This window comes from Lonchura striata, chromosome 12 (assembly GCF_046129695.1).
Source record: "Lonchura striata isolate bLonStr1 chromosome 12, bLonStr1.mat, whole genome shotgun sequence".
NCBI lineage: Eukaryota > Metazoa > Chordata > Aves > Passeriformes > Estrildidae > Lonchura > Lonchura striata.
In genome coordinates this window covers 7825523-7845524 of record NC_134614.1, presented here as the reverse complement: position 1 = coordinate 7845524, position 20002 = coordinate 7825523, and the positions used below count along the sequence as shown (strand labels likewise).

At 38.1% G+C, this 20002-nt stretch overlaps 1 protein-coding gene across 8 annotated transcripts in view; it reads left to right on the top strand.

The window, feature by feature from the left end:
• The window catches only part of DOCK3 (dedicator of cytokinesis 3), a 183835-nt gene that overhangs the window by 46061 nt on the left and 117772 nt on the right, over positions 1-20002 (top strand). For all 8 annotated transcript variants that reach the window (XM_021529159.3, XM_021529158.3, XM_021529156.3 and 5 more), the window contains exon 6: positions 13483-13631. In XM_021529159.3, the coding sequence (XP_021384834.1) occupies positions 13483-13631 (149 nt within the window). The remainder of the gene's footprint in view (positions 1-13482; positions 13632-20002) is intronic.

Here is a 20002-nt window from a genome sequence, read left to right as displayed (position 1 = left end):
CCCTTGATACAATGATTAAAGAAATTAAGTGTAGAATTAAATCTAGCACTTACTAAGTGGTTTAAAAACAGATTAATTGATAAGAAAGCAGTTGAAAATGGAGAATTTTTATTCAGTGCTTCTGGTTGTAGTAAGACTTTCAGGGATGTGTTCTAGTCTGTTATTCACTAGTCTTATTAAAAGCAATCAGGAAAAATCAGTGACATAGAAATTGCTGATGATGCAGAAATAGGAAGTTAAACAATGATTAGTTCAGAAATTGTGTGGTTTCTGTCAGATACTTGGCTCATTTAAACAGCACCCACTTCAACACATCCAAATATAGAAAAGCCCCACAGATGGTGTTTGTGTCCTGAGGTGCAGTGACACTTAACATGATGAGACATTATTATGGCAAACCAATCCAACATCAGCCTCTTCCTTGCTTTTGACAGCTAAGAGGATAAGAAGTCTTGCCTTTTTAGACAGGGGGCATCTGGATTTGCAAAGTGGGAGAATAATTGAAAAATTCTCTGTATAAATTAATGAAGTGATTGCTGGGCAGCTGCTACTGGTTCTGCAGTGTCTTCTTCAGAATAGATGGGGAACAGCCAGAAAGATTCCAAGGTGATCCATGATGGCAGCGAGTCCTAGGAGGAGGAACCTGGAGTGGGTCTCCACTTACAGCAAGTTAATGTCCATTTATGGCTTTTCAACATGTGCTTGTGTTGCCTGTTTCAAAAAATCTATCTGCAGCAGTGGATATTTTGCAGCTTCTCAAAAATTCAGTACTTTTTGGACCATATGAATTATAGTTTTTCCTGAAGCCTGTGCTCAATCATCTCTCCTGATTGTTATTCCTTTTCCTGTTTGTCATGAACAAGGGGAAGAGCTCATTTGATTTCTTTCCCGCAAGTTTTGATTTAGATTATTTTTGTAATTTTGTCATTTCTAGACTAAAAAGTCAGAATCAAATCCAACCTTTTAAAAAATATGTTTTCTGGATATTCTCATTATTGCTTGAAGGAATTATTGTTTATCTATGTCTTCTTGATGTATAATAGATAAAAATAGAGATAATTAAATAAATAAAAATGAGAATAATGTTCCAACAGAAACCCGACAGAGTGAAGAGATTACTTTGCACAATTGCTCAGACAAACTGCTGAAGTTGAGTGGGGAGTCAGCCTATTGTGACTTATAAATGGGTATGTGGAGGAGGGTTGCAGGTAGCTGATTGATAATTGTGGTAATCTGTCAACAATCTGTCAGTTCTCTCTCTCAAAAAAAAAGATAAATTCCAGTATTTACAAAGCAGAACCATGCAAATTTGGGATAGTATTAAAGGCACTTTTTAATAATTAGAGTGATTAGCAATAGATTAATCATGGAAAGCAGTTGTTTCTTTATTACTGATATCTTTAAAACATGACTGGATTGTATTTTAAATGATTTGTTGCCACATTATCCTGGAGGAAGTACATTGCAACAATCTGTGAGCAGGTTTCTGTGGCGTGTGCCCTGCAGGAAGTCAGAATAGATAATCACAATAATCCTTTATAGTCTTGGAATGGATGAATCTTTAAATCTGTTTAGTCAGGACCAGCTGTGTTGAAAAACAGCATTACTAAAATACAAAAAAAATATGCTGTGAGGTAAGGGATGTGCTGCACTGATGTATTTTATATTCTTTCAGGCAAGAGTGTCGTATGCAAAAGACTAATGTTTTTTTAGGAGTCTTTGTCTAGTAATGGCTTTCAGAGATGAAGTGCTAATTCTTGTACCCCTTTAAACACATTCTCTGTGGTTTTTGATGACTTATCTCCTTGGTGAGGACATGCTTTTTGGCTATTTATATAGAAACTGTGGAAAAGATTGACATTCAATACCTTTTTTTTGGGCTTTCCTACGTTTCAAACACTGTAGGGAACAGCAGATATTTTGGATATCTTCGAGTGGGAGCTCACCAGAAATGGTTCAGTTGCCTGGTAAAGGTGTCAGGGTGAATCAGGACTGGTTCCTTTGCCTTTCAGGCAGGTTTGGCAGTTGGGAATCAGCTGTGTCCTGCAGGGCCCTGCTCTGCCAGACGTGCTAGGCAGCAAATAATACTGCTGACACTGCTTGGCTGTCATTTATTAACTGGAGCTTTTCACCATTCTCCCTGTGCAGTGATGTTTTTCTTCTTTCTATTTGCCTTCTGTCTGTGGAGCATCCTGAGCCTCAGTGACAACTCCCAACTTCCACCTCAGAAGGTGACCCTATTTAAAATAGATGGAAAAAAGCTCAGGAGGTACCTGCACTCCACACTAACAGGAATGTTTTGGTACTGTTTCTTAGAATAATGAGATGCCCAAAATCAAAAAACATGTTTCTGTTCTGGTGTTATTGGGATCTTTGTTTAAAATCTACAGGTTTAAAAACTGCCAGCCACAAGTCCCTTTACAAATATTTGCACTGCTTTTGTCACATATGTGAAACAAACATTCTTAAACTTAAGAGGCTGGAATTAATTCTTTATCCTGGAAGTTTTACCTGTTTTCTCATAGCTTTTTATGTGTAATTCTGCCTCTCATCTTTGAACTATTTTAATTTTTTATTTACCAAAAGCTGGAATATTGGACAGATGAGTGAAAGCAAATATTTAAAAACAGGCTTTATTTATAATTTACATCCTATTTGCTGCATTCTGCTTTTCTTTTTTGTGCTTTTTGTTTAACTGCTAAATTGTAATTTGTTTTCACTCCTTCTGTATTATGGGATGGTTATCAGCTCAGTGCCAGAGTTTAAAGCTCCTCAGCTTCACATGTTCTTTCATGGGGTGAAGTAGCTTAGCTTGCATTTGAATCAGTTATTATTTTCCCATTATTTTTCCTGAGGCCATGTGTGGAGCTGCAGAAGAAATGACTTGTTTATATAAATCTTACTTTGATGGATCTGGCTCTTCCTAACAGTATTTTTGGCTGTTCTGAAACCCAGACTCTCTTCTCATGGAGTATTTGAGTAGATCATACAGCGCAATTCCATTTGTTATTTGTTCTCTGGAGGCATCATCCCTAAAACATTGGGATTTCTGCACCTGAGCACAGCCACCACTGCCTGCAAGGTTCAGAAATGGCTGTCTTGGCTTCCCAAATATTCCTGCTCTCACAAATTTTGTGTCCATGACCCCTCTGAGATCGAGGCTGTAGTAAAATGGTGCTGGTCATTGCCACAGCTGGTATTCTCTGGATCTTCCTATTTAAAAACCTTTTGTTCATTTTGTATAAACACTAAAATCCAGAATTGAACAAGGGAGAGAACAGTTATGTAGTCACTGGTAACAGCTGCTGGTTCAAGTGTGTGTATCCCTTTATTCTGCACCTCATTTCTCCTCCTGTCATGCTCCAAATTAGGAACCTCGGAGATTTTTTGCAGAAATGAGCTGTGTCTCCTGCATTTATTTTATATATATATATTTTATGTAATGGTGGGAGGCATAAAATGTGTCTGAGCTACCATTGAGCATTAGTATTAAAACTGTTGATAAATCAACAGGAGTTTGCATATACTGAAATAGTTCAAAGAGCCATAAAGAATTATTCCTTCAGTAATGAGAAAATCCTCATGTGTAAGGCAATTTTAATTTTCATATTCTCACAATTTCATATTTCATATCTGATGTATGAACAGAAATAACTGCATTATAATGAACAATAAAATCCAGAAAATTTTGAAATTTTAGAATTTTTAAGTTAGAAAACAACTTGGGTGACCAGCTTCCCTTTGAAAAAATCTTGAGCTTACAAGTAAGGTGTACGTAATTTCGGTGTATCTTGGTCTTAATCTTAGAAAACAGTTGTACTGTTTTTTTAAATGCTGCCAAGTTATTATTTTATATGTCTATTTTACAGAGACAAAATTAGGGCTTCCAGGAAGGATTAGAGTTGTACTAAACATCTGTGTGGAGCAGTAGAAATGCATCAATCTCTGTTGAAACTGCTGGATAAGTGTGCTACCTATTCCCTTGTAAAGGATTTTCCTCCGCTGGGCAGTGATCTTGGACTTTGCAAACCCCCCCCCAGACTTTTTTACCTTAGAACTGTTCCTTTGAAGCTGAAATTGTCTCTTTTAGAGAACTGAAAATTACTGGAACCTGTCTACGAGATGCATAGTTGAAATGCCTTTACTGTTTTGAATTTCCATTAGACAGTTTAGTTGGAAAACCACTGAAATCCAGTCAGCAATTTTCTTTAGGGATTCACAGAAATGTTGGAAGACAAATGGTGGCACCATGCCCAGGATCATTAATTACAAAATGCACTAATCAAACCAGTTTGCAAATAATGGTCTGTGTTCTGTATTTTGTGGGAATAATGGTGTGTGTTTTGCTTGTGGTTTTCTTTGTTAGTGTTTTAAGTGCCCCTAATGCTACTTTAAAGTGGCTTTTGGCAAAATCTTCTCTAACATAATGAGCTTGTGTTATATGACCTGCAGGGACCCTGACAAAGAATTGTTAAAAATGTTCAAGATGACTCGTACTGACCCAGTCCTACAGATTCTGGGACTTCTTTTGAGCTTTTTTCTCTGAAAAACTGATGTTTGTCAGGTCCAAAGCAGTAATACTCCTTCTAGAGCTCTCCAATGTGTGAAGGAGAATATTAATTTTGTGCCCTGTGGGACAATGTGTGAGAGGAGCTGGGAAAAGGGTGAAAATATCAGGTTGTATCCTTGAACCCCACTGGATGTGAAGTTCTCTGATAAGAATGTAAATAGCATTGGAAGAGCAGATGTTTGATTTAAATGCAATGGAAATGCTTAAGGGAGAAAGTATTTTTCAACTTGAAAATTTGGCACAGTAAGGCACTGGTAGAGGGAAACTATCTGACAGAACTTGTAATACACTGTAATCAATTTGAATTTCTTCAAAGATATTTATCATGCAAGTTCTAACTTAGAATGACTATTATCAAATTAGTTTGAATGTTAATTATTTATTAAGACCACTTCAATAAATGTCATGTTTATTCAAAGTGTAAACAAAAGCATTTAGCTCTACTTTAAAACTGATGTGAAAGGTAATATAATTCTGTCATGCAGAAAACAACCTTAAAATACTGATTTTTGTGGAGGGATATGTTGTATTTGCAAAAGAATGTAGCCATTTAGTTATGGGTAGGAAGCTTTCTTATGAATGCCTTCATTTCTTTTGCATTAAAATGATAGTAAAAAGTCTTCTGAAAGTGTGAAATACAGAGGCATCCACACTTATCCAATACTGCTTCAGTTTCTTTTAGAGCAGAATGTTTTTGTTTGTTGCTTGTCCTACAGGTGAATAGCACCAGTTAGTACCCAATGCAGTGTCTTCCTCAAGTCAGGTTTAGATCTTCAGCAGGTGCAGGTCACACAGCTTCCCTGTTCCAGCCCATCAGGGTAATTGGGGTCTGCTGACACCCAGTGCTTCCAGCAGGAGGCATTTTGGATGGCTGTGGTGAGAGCCCAGCAGGAGGTTGGGAGTGCTCCTTTTCCAGCCACATTTACCAATATTCCAAGCGTTGTAGGACCAGAACTTCTGACGGGAGAAGAAATACCTTTGCTGTATTTCAAGACCATCAGTTCTCCGTCTGAAACATCCCACATGATTCAGCAAATGTATTTTGGAAAGGAAAGGTCCGTTATGGCTGTGGTTTAAATGTAAATAGGAGACACAAGTCTATGAGGAAAATGGAAGGCGATTATGTGAGCAGGGAACATTTGGTACCAATTCTAGTTCTGCTTATTAAAGCTCCTTCATTGCTAGGACCTTGTGTTTACAAAAAGGGGAGGTCAGTTCGGGGATGTGAAGGTCAGAGGTGTCCTTAGCAGCAGTGACCTTGAGATGGGAGTGCTCAGGATCCTGAAGGGCGGGAGCAGGACAAAAAGCAGGATAACAACCTGAAAAAAGATCACAGTGGGAAAAAGAAGCCTCTTCCTGTTCTTGGGCTCTTTCCTTGGTGTGTTGTCTTGTTAGTCATACTTCTGAAGAAATATGATAAAGTAGAATTTGTTGCCTTCATGTGTCCTAACACATCTATGTCATGATGGAGGCATTCAAGACTGGGGGGAATCATCCTTAATTAAACAACAAAAACTTTGCATGCATATTTTTTTTCCACAGAATGGAATTTTATCCTAAATTGTACATTCTTATATTTAAGGATGTCTAGAACAAGATGTTCTTACAATATAAAAACAAGTACATTTAATATCCGAAGGATTTGGAACTGAATTCAATAAATGTAATATGGATTGAAAAGGGGTGTTAATGTCACTTGTTTTGCAGTATTATTGAAATGAAGAATTAAACCTCTAAGTTTATCCCCTTCAATTCCATTTCCATAAGCTTTGTTAAAAGTTTATGATGATGTTAGGAAAGGAGGTTAATGTTGCTGTCACTCCTAAAGATTTAGGAACTCAATTCAATCTCAGCAAAGCAATGGTAAGCTGCAGGCTGTGCCACAATCTCGTTAGGCAGGGTTTTCTGCAGCCCTCAGCTGTCAGCAGTGGCAGCCAGGGTAGGGCTGGGCTTTAGACAGAGGGCAGCATTAGGGTATTTCTTCAACCAATTTTTTCCTCTTCTCACAGTAATTATCCCACAGAGCCCCTTACATTTATTCCTGGAGAAGACCAGTCTCCCTTCTTTGCATCCTATTTTTTCTGTTAACGAACAAAGCTAAACAACATTGATTAACCCCAGAATACCTGTCTCATGCTGGCCAAGGTGCTTTTCCTCATAATTATGTTTAAAAATAGCAACAGCATATGAATACTGATAGTAGGAAGTGTCAGACATCAGAATTGTCTTAGATTTGTTTTAACTTGTTTCTGTAACTGTTAAACGTCATCTTGTACTTGTCCCAAGTTGCTGCATTAGACAACTCAGGCATTTGAAGCTGTAAATAAGGAAGAGATATGAGAGTCAAGATGCACATCTTGACTGCCAGGGAGTGCAATAACTTGTACTCAGATCTATTTACATGTGTGGCATAATTGATGTTTGGAGTGGAGAAGTTGTTTGTACTATACTGAGTTACTATAAATAAAAATAGGCTCTCAATTGCACATTAGTGTGAGTTAATCATTTAAGGTCTGTGAGGTGATACAAACAAATAGGAGAACTCTTCTTGAAGAAGAGCAATAGATTGGGACTAACCCTTTGTAAAAGCATTTTTCTTCATAATAATGTGTAGAGAGCTCTGAACTGAGATGGGTTGATTTATTAAATAGAGAGCATTGTGACAACAGGGTTAAATATTACCCACTGTCCCTCAGAGCAGATCTGAGGAAAAGCTTCTTCAAGGCAAAAGAGCTTTGCTGCCATTGTGAGGATTGTGCCCTGCTGTTCCTTAAGTGCCACTATTGCTGCAGTGCTACCTGGGCTTCCCTCTGCAAGGGGTTTAAAGCTGTGAAAGGCTGTAGAGTATTTGTTTGGTTGGCAGCAGATAAAAGATATCACCATGTTTTTGGATGTATTGGCTGATAGCTTTGATTTAAATACACCATTTTGATTTTGGAGCAGAACAAACCATTGTTGTTTTCGGTTTATCGTAAAGAATTTGAATGCATTTAATTTTTTTTTTTTTTAATGTGCAATCCAATCCAATGGAGTTCTGAAATTATTTTGGAGGCAATCCAGTTGTTGCTTTGCTGCACAAGGTTTCTGGTAAAGCATATGAAATGCTCCTCAGGAGAGGGGGAGGTCAGCACAAGCACTGCACAAATGGAATTTCTAATACATTTAGGAGAAATGGGGGAAATAAGGAGGGGTGAGAAGTTTGTATATACATTGCTAGTGTGAGGTGCCTGTATCCAATCAGCTACTCTGATTTAGGGCTTCCTATCAGAGGCTTCATTCTTCTGAGAATTTAGTTTTATTTTGCAGCTCAGGGAAAGCCAGGATTGTTGGTTTCTCCTTGGATTGTTGCCAAGGGTGCAAGGAATGTTTTTGTGAAGTTACTGATGTTAATTCAATATATCTTTCAGCTTTTGAGCTATTTGGAAGAAGCATAAGGACAGTATATCTAGAAAAAAATTACTATTGAAGTATGATATATGGTAATTCAGGCAGGTTATTTAATCTAATATAAAGGAAAAGCTTGTAGAAACATCTCTGTTTATCTTGTACAGGCTTTGTTTTGTCAGTTATTCTCTGCTTTTTCTTTCTTTATTGATGTTACATCATTCTTTTTACTCCTTAAGTTCTTCCCTTGTCACATGTCAGTACTTTAAGCTATTTTACTCATTTTCAATGACAAAAGTCTGAAGAACTTATTTTTTCTGTCCCTCTTATTTACTGGGCTTTATTACAGACTATAAATTGAAATGCCCTCTGTGAATACAGTAGAGAATCAATTTAGGTAGATTTTTATTGGAATAAATAATTTCTCTTTGAAGCTGAGAGCTATGAATATTCATAAGACAAAATAAATACAATCATGCATCCTTATGAATAAATTGAGAACTAATAAATAGAGACTTTCAGGATAAAAAAATGAAAATAAACCTAAACTGAGATGCCTTTTTCAGTCTGTTACTTGATTTGGAAGACTAATGGTGTTTATTTGGCTTGACAATCATAGAGACCTTTTCCAACCTTAACATTTCTATGATTCAGTGACTCTCGGTGTTCAATGGTGAGAGAGGGTAAGCTTCTACCCAGCCCCTTGTGAAAACCCCAGGATGCTGCCTCAACCCTTTGTAAATGAAGTTTGTAGTTTTAATTAGGAGAAGTTGTAATTTCTGAACTTTAGTCTTGTTCAATGTTATTTTCACTTATTTGTTGTTTGTATTTTTTAACAGTTTTTAAAGTCCGTTTTAGTTCTCTAATCCAAGAGGAGCAGCTGTCTAGGCACATATGGAGAGCTGATGAATATGTGCAAGTATTAATTGTGTTCTCAAATTGCTTTTTCTGTGGGTGCCAGTCAGGACACCTGTGTACTGTCCACATCTCCCACACAAATTTTTATCTCTTTTCTATTTTTGTGACAACTTTGTATTGACCTGTAGTCTGATCTTTATTGGTCAAGAGGCACTTGATGAATACTCTCTAATTTGATAGGTGAAGTTTAAGGTTTTCATGGTAATAATACTACAGATTTTAAGTAAGACTAAGCTATAAATATTGCAAAGATCTTTAAATTCCAGCAGAGTTCTAATATAAAGTAAATTGCTTAATTAAAATCATCCTGACAAAACTGAGAAAAAAGGCAGGATTGTTGTGTTGTTTCTAGCTGTAGTATTTCCTTTCATGTGCTGACGGTGCTTGCAGGCTTTAATATCTAATGTAGATAGCAAAATCCATAACAAGGAACCTAGGGAAAGCTACTCACTTACTTTTATAAGGAAAATAATTTTTGTGCCCTTCTCCCCCATTACAGCTTAAGGCAGTTTTATAGGAAATATCTTAAGGGACTGCTCTTGAGAGAGGCAAAATCCTGACTGTACAGTGGTGGTAAATGAACTCATGGTAAGAAAATGACTATAAACAGGTCATCTGCTGTAATATACCGGTCTGTTACGTATTTTCACATTATGTGGCATTTATTTAGAGAGAGTGACAGAGGCGGCCGGGGTGTTTCCAAAGCCCCTGAGGGGTCGCAGGGAAGCGGGGCCTGCTGCGTGCTGGGCTGTGCTGGGGTTTCTGTCGGGACCCCCAGCTCCTGTGCCGGGGGTCGGCCCTGGGGATGGCCCGAGGGACGGAAGAGGCCGATCCCAGCTCGGGGGGCTCGGGGGCAGCAGCGCTGGGGCGGGGAGAAACAGCCCCACACACCCTGCAGCCGAGCGGGGGGACCTGAACAGGCAACGGCACTGGGATCCACACTGGGATCTGTGTGGGCAGAACCCGCCCTGGCACGGGGGAAAACTGGGAGGAGGAGGGAGAAGCAGCAAGGAGCTACCATGGACTGGCCCCTCCATTCTCCTGCAACGGTGCGGAGGAAATGATTCTGTGAAGGATGGAAGAGTTGGGAGTAAAGGGAAAAAATGTTGGGCTTGGGAAGGGGGTGCTTAAGGACAGGGTTCTTTGTGTCTTTGTATCTCCCTGCCCAACTCCGTGGAAATAGGCAATAAATAAATTCCCCAAGGGAGTTCTGTTGTGCTGGGATGGTGGTGAGCGAGCTCCCTGTCTTTGTTTCCACCCACAGATATTGTCATTTCTTCCCCCTGCCCCGGCCTGTTGGAGAGGGGCAGTGGGGGAAGCTCCACACCAAACCCATCTTTTGGCTTTTGAACTCCACAGAGTTAATAAGGAGTCATTAAAAGAGGAAAAAAAAATACTGCCAGAATTCCACTTTTTGATGCATAGCTGCACAGCTCAAACTATCCAAACATTGATTAGCGTGAGTGTGACTTGTTCGTTATTAAAGAAATACAGCAAATGTTTTTGTATCGGGGATAGTAAAATGAGGCAGCAAGACATGTTAGAGGACTTGTGCTGCTTTGTGAGGAGAGTCCCAATTCGTTAAAGCCATTCAGATTCTTTGTTTGTGACTAATTTTAATTATTACCAAAAAATTCGGTGGAAATTCTTACTTTTATATTCCAGATTTACCAAATATGTTTAGAAATGCACGCAGCAGGTCATTCTGGGTGGACTGATAAGGTGCTCCTTGCTTGGGAGCTTGTGATAAAGCCAGCTGAAAAACTGAGAGATTACAGGTTGTATGAAAATTTACTGTGAAACAGAATGAATGTTTACACATCAGACTGACCTGCACATCTTTTATTTAACTACTAACAAGATGATGAAGCTTCAGGTTTCTTTATGCTGCTACTCTAACTAAAATGGAAGTATTTTAATACTAAAAAATTGGGGGAGGGGGGAGGGAGAGGTGTTTCTTAATTGTGGTATCCAGGGCCATCTGTTTTTCTTTTTTTTTTTTACACAGGGGTAGGAATCTGATTAATTTAGCTTAGTGTTAAATTTTGAAGAGGTGCTTTTTTTTATGTTGAAAGAGAGTAGTCATTAAAATGTATCTTCTTCCTTCCCTCTCTCCCATGTGAAGCTCATTAGTCCCTGGGCTCCTATAGTGTGAGGAGGGATGTTAGAAACTGATTTTTGACTGCTTCAAACTCCCTTTTGCCTCCAAGCCTGGAATTAAGCCATTTTCAACTATGTTCTAGCTCTCCTTTCTCTCTCATGGGCATTTTCCTTCACGGTTATGGATCTTGCATCTATGGTTCTTCGTAACAGTTTCCCTGAGATCACAGCTGCAGCTCTGTTGGCTTTCTCTTCCTCCCTTCCTTGCCCTGGACCTTGGATTTTCTGGAAGGACACCTGGTGTTTAGCTCTCTCTCAATACTTGTGCATTCAGTTTAAAGCAGGTGAAACATTTGTGTTCTGTAGTCTCCTTTACTTGTATTTAAAGTAAGTACTTCTGATACTCCTTGGCTTGTATAAAATGACTGTTTAAACATAACCATAGAACACACTGTAATTTACCCAGCATGTGCTCTGGACTATGGTCCAGATATTTTTGATAATCTTGAACCATCATTACAGGAGTGAGAAAGTGGCTCTCTTAGCAGGTTTAGCTGAGAAGTCTGAATATCATGGTTTGGGACCTGATTCTCATGATAATTTCATTCCCAACTGTTTTATTGTTAAAATAGACCTAATTTGCTATTTTGATACTACCAAACTTAATTGTTTTCATCTTGAGTTTTTAAAAAGTGGCAGCCTTTTATTGTCCACATAAATAGCATATAAAAATGGACATTTCCCACACCTACAGTCATTGTCAGTTTATATAGGATTTACTTGTGATTATATTTACTAATAAAACCTAACCAAAATTGAGTAATTTTAAGCTTATCAGCTATGCATGATTATCTTCCTTGCATAAATTTTTTCAGCCCCAGAAATTTATGTCTTTCTGTTAGGTCTGGTGTCTGTTTTTCTTTCTTTCAAGTGGGACCAGAACCAGTATTGATGCAGAGTTGAAAGATTGTGCATCTTTTCATCTTGAAATTGTTTGATAGGAACAACTGATGATGCCATCTGTGCTTAACCTGCTTCAGCAAAACAGATGTGTAATAAGGTTCAGAGAAATTTTAAAAATGCTTATGAAAATGGATTGCATTGATGTCTGTTTTCCTAAGTTGTGCAGATCTAGTGGTCTTATAGGAAAATAAACTCAAGTAGGTGGAAGTTCTTTTTTCATCTCATCTCAGCTATTTTTGGTAATCAAGTGAAAAACACTTGTTTTAATAATGTGTTGCAACAGAAAACACTTATGTTTCTCTTTGTGGATGTTCCTCTATCAGATGTAATCTTGGTGGATGCAGGTGTCTGTATTTAGAGGGCTTTTATATCCCACTCATGTACAAGCAGAGATGTGATCAAGTCTCCATGTCAGTCCATCTACTTGGTGTTTTCCCAAGTGAGATTCAGACCCTTCAAGCTTTGCAAAGCAGTGGGAATGGAGCTCAGCTGTTCAAAGAACAGCATCCAGCTGTATCAGGAGACCTTGTTTTCCTTCTTGGGTTCGTCTTTCGTGGCACATTGGCTGTTTTATGCACTACTGGGGACGGGATGGAGACGAGCCCCCTTGACACACAGTCCTGACCCAGTGGAGTAGTTTGGACACATGTCCTTATTTTATCTTATGGGTGGTCTTGGTTGATGGCCTCAAACTTTCCTTTTTGGGGAATTCACATATAGTTATTTCCTGCAGGGTAAAAATGTATTTCCACTTCTGTCTGGTTTCGGTGAAGAGGGTTTTTTTCCATAATTGAGTAATGCTAGTTCTTTTGAAAAGTATTACAGTGTTAGTTGTGGAAGTTTTGGGGGGTATTTTCTGCTTATTTGTCTTTGCTGATGAGAGGGTTATATTGTCTATGGTAATTTTTCTCTTTCAAAGTAGTTTTCCTGGTGGATTTTATTATTAATTGCTTTAGTCCTTTTTAGAGTACCAAGTAATGAATTTTTACACACCCACCTTCTCTCATACCTGGCTGAACTTCAGTAACTGGAATATCACAAATAATTTAAAAATGCTTTTTTGTTGTGGTGACTCATTGTTGCTGACTGCTCAGAGCCATCCAGCTAGGTGCTGACAGAAGTAAACTTTTTCACCTCTATCACTCTAAATCTAAAATTTTACATTTTCTATATGATTGGAATAAGCGATTCCTGCTGTGCCTAATGAATCCTCTTTATTTAGCATTAGGTTCCATCAGAAAATGGGGCTCTTAGCAGATTGAGCCTAAACCACAGGAATAAGAAGTTATTTAGTATGAATTGCATCAGTTAACACTACTTTTTGATGTAAATATTTTAAGGCTCACAAAAAACTGGATTGATGTTCCTCTACGGTAATTAAATGAAAATTGGGTAACTTATTAATCTCTCTTTCTCTCTTTCTCACATTTTCTCTCTCTAAACTTATTCTCTCCCTCTCTCTTTTTCCCCTGCATTTTCCCCCCTCCTTGCCTCTTTCCTTTTCTCTCTCCCTCTTCCCCCCTCCCCCCAAAAATGTGCCTTTACAGAAACATAAGGTAGATCTTTTCTACAAACTGCGGCATGTGATGAATGAGCTCATAGACCTCCGCAGGCAGCTGCTCTCGGGGCACCTGACACAGGATCAGGTGCGAGAGGTCAAGAGACACCTCACAGTGAGGCTGGACTGGGGCAATGAGTAAGTACTGGGTCCTATTTCTTCTAATTCTTAAGTAACTTTTATTAACAAAAAACCCTACACATTTCCTTTCCAATAGTATTTGTGCACAGGGAGAACTTGGGATTATTTGAAAATCAAGTATAGCTTTTTCCTGAATGCATTGCCTTCTGCAGGGAGTTTTGCTCTTGGTGTGAAATGAGCTGTTTACCAGGAGACCTTTCCAAGGGATCCCTACACATATAAAAGGATTAGGTCACTTCACTTATTTGGTATCAACCTATAGAATATTAGGCCTGTGAGGATGTGTTCAGAGGTATTTAAAACACATTTTCCTTCCATTGAGAAAGTATTTTAATGGTTGGTGCAAAAAGTAGAGAATCTCACAGTTAACTAGGGACATGGGAGTTGAGGCTGTGATATTCAGACTTTTTGTATCATGATGCTTCTCAGAGGTTTGGTTTCCCTGGTCAGCTCTATGGTGATTTTGTGGAGAGGTTCTTTTAAAGGCAAAGACAACTGTGATTCATTCACACAGAAATGATTGCCATTAGACAAAAACCAGCCCTTGGCCAGATCTGTGTGTCCTGGCATGTGGATCAGAGAGGTAAGCTGTGCATGACACACATGACACTCACTCTCAGGCAAACAGTTTCCCCACTGGGAGTGGGATTAGTGCTAAGGAGCATGAGGGAGTGGGGAGGAGTCTGTAAGTTCACAGCTAATGAGAAAATCCAATGTTTGTCATTAAGCTGCGTTTGTTTGATTCCATTCTGTGGTCACCTGCCTCAAAACCCCCTCTGAGTGACATACCTGAACACCCTGGTAAAGGTTTAGCAGCCCCCTTGCTGCACTTCATTTCTCTCTTGTTGAAAGAAAGCTCTGAAGGACATAGACCAGTAGATTGCATCAAGTCTTTCTGCACTGCAGAATTACAGATATTTTCCGTTCTTATTCTCAGGAGAGTAAATGGGAACCAGGAGACTGCTTTTGATCATTATGTCTGCCTGGTTTTGCTCAGAGTTTATGGATCAAATTAGCAACAAGAAGCTGGAAAAATGCTGTGAGGAAGAAAAAGTTGAGGAGAGCGGAGAGCAGTGCACTGAAGAGAATAGGTTGTTCCATGAGGTGCCTGTAGACCTTTTTTGATGTAAAACCATTAAATAGGAAGGTAATTTGAACTATAAAGGTAAATCTAATGCATGACAATTATGAAGAAGCCTCAGTGAAATCCATAAATATGTTCAGGATTATATTCATCTACTCAAGATGCTTGTTTAGGGCAAAAAAACCCCCTCTGTTTCTTACTGCAGGTATTGAACTCCCTAGAGAAAGAGATGCATGCTATCAGAGATATTTGCAATATTTAAATCTAAATGTCTGGAACTTTGGGGGTGTTTCTGCAACATCACTCTCTTCCACAGAATTTCTAGAAGAGTTCTGCCACTTTCTTGTATCCCCCCCTCTATGAGTTTTAGCATGAAGCTTACTACCTGTGTTAATCTGCTAAAAACATTAATGATTTTCATAGACATATTAACACAGTACTGACCTTTCTCAAGTATTATGATAGTGTTAATTGCTGTTCTGTCTTACTTGAGATTTGCAAATAAAAGAAATTAAAAGTGTTATTAATGTGCATTAATGTTGTCTGAGAAGATTGAGTTCCCTGCAGTCTGAGCAGAGCTGTAATTTCTCAAGACAGTGCAATGTAACAGGAGATATTCCATTGCCAAGCAGCTTTCAGGAATAGTAATCTCACACATCTAATATGTAACACGTTTTCTTATTTAGTCAGAGACTCTTTTTATTCTGACCTTGATAATTAATGAATTCTATTATTTGGGAAGGAGTGATGGAAACATGAAACTCATACTTCTTGTCATCACCAATTACTGCTTTTTTTCACTTTGTTAAACTGGTACAATTTTTATTTAAAAACACTGGCAGTGGCTCTGGAAGTCATCCCTTGTGTCCTGGTAGGAGCTGGTAGAAATCAAGGGACAGATATCCTCCTTGAATGAATAGCTACACATTTCTTTTTTTGTGAAAGAGCTCCTTTAGATTGTTTTCAAACCTTCTATTTGTTTAGTCTTGTGTGCTTGCTGTAAATAATAAGAAGTTTTGCTCTGTAGTTTGGCCTATTAAAATGTGGTAATATTATTTTACAAGAACTGCTGTTAAACCCCTGTATTGCTAATTATTTGTTGCTAACTGTTTTTCTAACACAACACTGATTGCCCTTTCCTATAGCCATTCCATTTTCTGTTGCTTACACATTCTTTCTCCCCTGTACAAAAGGAAGATCCTGGACTCATCCTTTTTTTCATTCATTGATTCCTGCTTTCTTCCTTTTTCCACTTACCCCCAAGTAGCTTAGATTTGTACACATGATGGGCTGATACTGTATTTCCCAATCAGAATTTGATACCTTCAGATAAGCACCTTACTGGTTTTAGACTTGCACTTTTAAGCATCTCTCTGTGTATTTTTGCACAGCCAAAATCTTATCTGCTGTTTTCTTTCCTGCTCATCTTGCTGGGTTTTATACAAAATATTGCAAATACTTCTGCTTTCTAGCAGTGTTTCACTCTGATACAATTGGCCATAATATTGATCTATGGAAGTCTGAAATGCTATTGGAAGTGTCCAATGGTCTGTGAATAATAAGGAAAAAGTTGTAAAGCATGAAACAAATGTTATAAAGCTGAAGTCTGCTATTTATAATCTCATTTAAGTCACATTATAAAGTTGAATCTTCAGTTCTTCATCACATTTTCTATCATGTTTCAAATAAAATAGATACTTGATTTTGAAATTTTTCTTTAGGTTTTTTGCTTCTATATGAATGGCTAAGTCTTTCAACTTTTACTATTGCTTAGGATGGGAAACCAGAATGCAGCTTTTTTGCTGCATTCTGCATTGATGAAGAGCAGTTTCATTGTGGAGACTTTTGCATCAAAAACAGATGAAGGAATCTGCCTGACAGAGCTTCTATCTGAAATGTGAATGCTCTGCCTCTGCTTCAGTGCCAAAAGCTAATTGCAGCAGTATGTGCAATACCTTGTGTGCCAGAAAGGCAGATGAAGCTTTCTTCAAAGTAACTCAGCTTGAAAATCAGAGGTCACCTCACCTGATCTTCAGGACTGATTCTTTCAGATTAATGTATCATCTGTCAGGAGATTACCAGAAAGCATCCAGGTCTCCTTGCATACCCAGGGAAGACACTTCCTTCCCTATAAATGTCGAATATATATTCTATGTCTTGGGTCAGAAACAGAGACAGGAGGGGGAGCCACCAATACCTTGATATTTTTGACAGATAAAAGCCATAAACAAGATGAGTTTGTAGGCTTTTATTACTTTTTAGTCAAAGGTTATTTTTTTTTTCCCATAAAATGTTATTAAAATCATTACATTAAAAGAAATTTTCCGAATAGTTGCCATAAATTCTGCACAGAAAGTTCCACAGGTAGCCAAAAGGTACAAATGAGTGTTTAAGAAGAAAAACAAAGGGCAAAATGTTAGCAATAAATCTTTTAAACTGTCATACAAAGAAAATGAAGCACACTTTTAAGGTCATGATTTTTTTTCTACCTCAGAATTGCAGCTGGAAAGCCTGTAGCAGCTGGTTAGTACCTACTGACATCCATAACTGTGGAGGGCAGGAATTGTGTGATCTAGTGAAGTCAGCACAGTCTTGAATTTCAAAAAGCCTTGAATTTCAGTGCTCACGCTCTTAGATTATTTTGGGGCTTGGAGTGATTTAGCCTCCTGTCATATTCTCTTGACATAAAAGGAATGACTTTTTGGTGGTGTTGTAACAATAAGCTTAAAGTTAGTAAAATGCATCTGGATATAAGAATTAGAAGTACAGATAATACCTGTTTGGAGAATTAAAGGCAGTTTTTTTGCAGTAGCTATCATTACATCAAAGGAGGTAAAAATAGGAGTGACCAACTTATGCAATCATGAAGAAATGCCTTTAAGAATTGCAGCTGCCATTTCTGTCTGAATGTCCAGCATCTTTCCCTCTCCTGAATATGCTTGGAGTAATGATTGAGTTTGGATTGAAGGTGTAAGGAGCTTTGCTGAAATTCAGTCTTTGAGGAAAACCCGAATAACCTCTCCCTGTAGCCTGATACTGCCACGCTCAGAAATATTTGCTGCAATTCCCTTTTATCAGTTTCTTACTAAGATCATCTCATCTTCATTTTAAGAAATAATTTCCTATGTAGCATTATATCACTACTTTACTAATTTCTTTGTAGATTGCAACCCCTGCAGTTTTTTGTATAACTTAATTCTGTCCAAGCAAACTGTTGGGTTGTGTTAGCAGAGTCTCATTTTGACAAACATGGTGTTTTCATGTATTTTATTTTCTGTGGACTTCTGTATTGTATTTCCTTCAAAGTATTTTAAAGTCTGTACATAGTTTTTGTGAATCACTGTTAGCATAATTTTCTTTCCCTTCACCATCTTTGTGTGAGAGAAATGCAAACTATATTAAGTGAGGCTTTGATATACTGAGAGAAGGAATGAAAGAAAAAGTGGTAGCTGCAAAATTAAAGCTGAAAAATTTGAGGTAAAGTGGATGTTTTTGGAACAATGGGGATGAGATCTTGCACCCTCCAGAGATGTGTTGAGCTCTCCTAATCTGTTCTTCAGGACTGATTTGCATCTGAAAGATGTTGTTGGGGTTTTTTACATCAAATGGCATATTTCCATATTTCTTCAAGGTTCTTGTTGTGGTGAATTGTGATTTTATGAATTCTAAATGCTGTCATGTTTGTATTGTAAATAAGTGAATGTACTAGAAATTAGGACTATTCCTCAAAATCACCATTAAACCTTAGGTGATTTTTTCTAGAAGCCCAGGTAACCTTGAGTTGTGTGTTCATCCCTTTCACTATTAAAAAACCCTGTATTTTTGTAAGTTGGCTTGATTTCATATTACTTGAGAGAAAATTATCTAGAGATTTTAGATGGTGGGTTTTTAAAATTTTTATCCCCCAAAGAAAGGAAAATTGTGAAGACTTTTATGTAGATGAGGAAGAATGTCTAAATGCCAGCTGGAGGGGTCCCAAACAGGTGCAATCAAGAGGTAATTGATAGGCTTGGGAATATTTTGTAGGTATACTTGGGAAATATTTTTGAAGGGCAGTTCAGTGTGAAGGCAGAATAAAAGAGCACAAGAATTAGCTTGTAAAAGAAAGTATTGTGGAGACAGGAACTGTCAAATAAACAAACCAGCACATTATGTAATCTTTATGCATGTTCTGTTTTGGAGAAATACTGCCTGGCAGCTGGGGCTCTTCTATTCCCCCAGTGTTTGATAATAGAGAGGGAAAGTGGGCCACTGACTGTCATTACCATCTCAAGCATTATGTTGTGAGTCCTTCACAGGCAAAAAAATAATGGATACAAATTGAGTGTACCAACCTGAACTTCCACCTGCACAGTAAAAGGCTGCATGTTTGTGCTCCAGCCAAGACACCCTTATTTGTTGGGAGCAAGTGTTGTGCAGGATTAACATAGTATTAGAGAATGAGAATCTTCTGGGCTGAAAATCCATGGTGTTAAGGGATTTAACTAAAAATAGGATATTAGATAAGTTTCACAGGGATGCTGCTGCAGTTGTATTGAACATTATTAAACAGAAGATAATACTTTTGTCATGTTCTGAGTAATGAGTGCAGGCACTGCTTCACCCCAGCTCTCCAGAGAGCTGAAATGATGTGAACAGAACCTCATCAGGCTGGGATTGGTGTGGCCAGGTTTTCCTGGGGAACTTTAATAGAGCTCTGTGACTGCCCTGGAACTGCAGTGCACACACAATGGCTTTGAAAATGTTAGTAGGGAATAATCTGTTCATATGTGTGCTGAGGGGAAATCCCTTTATCAAGGTACTGTAGGGGTGGGAGTGTGCACACATGTGAGTGACAGGGTGTTTTGAAGGTTGTTTAGAAACTCACGTTCAGGAAAGCTTCTATGAATGAATTTGATGAGCATTAGCGTTTTAAAAAAATACCTTTGCAATGATTTCTAACTGATTTTACAATTTTTTTTATTATATTTTTTTACTTTCTGTGATAAGTAGACTCAACTGGCAGCTGCAGGTAAGGATTATCTAGTGTGTCCTTATTTTAATCTTTTTCATTTGGTAAATAGATGCAGTCATTTTCATTGTTGCAGCTGCAGTTTTCAGATACTGGTCCAGGGCCACAGATAACTTGTGTGTGATAGGTTTAATCAAAGTCTGAAACCGTGACTTTCACAATGTAGCATTAGAATTTAGAATTTGGTATTTGACATGAAACTGCATTGGAGAAGGAAAGCTGCTCCCTTTTTTCCATTGAAAATATAATTGATTGAGCAAAGAACTGAGAATG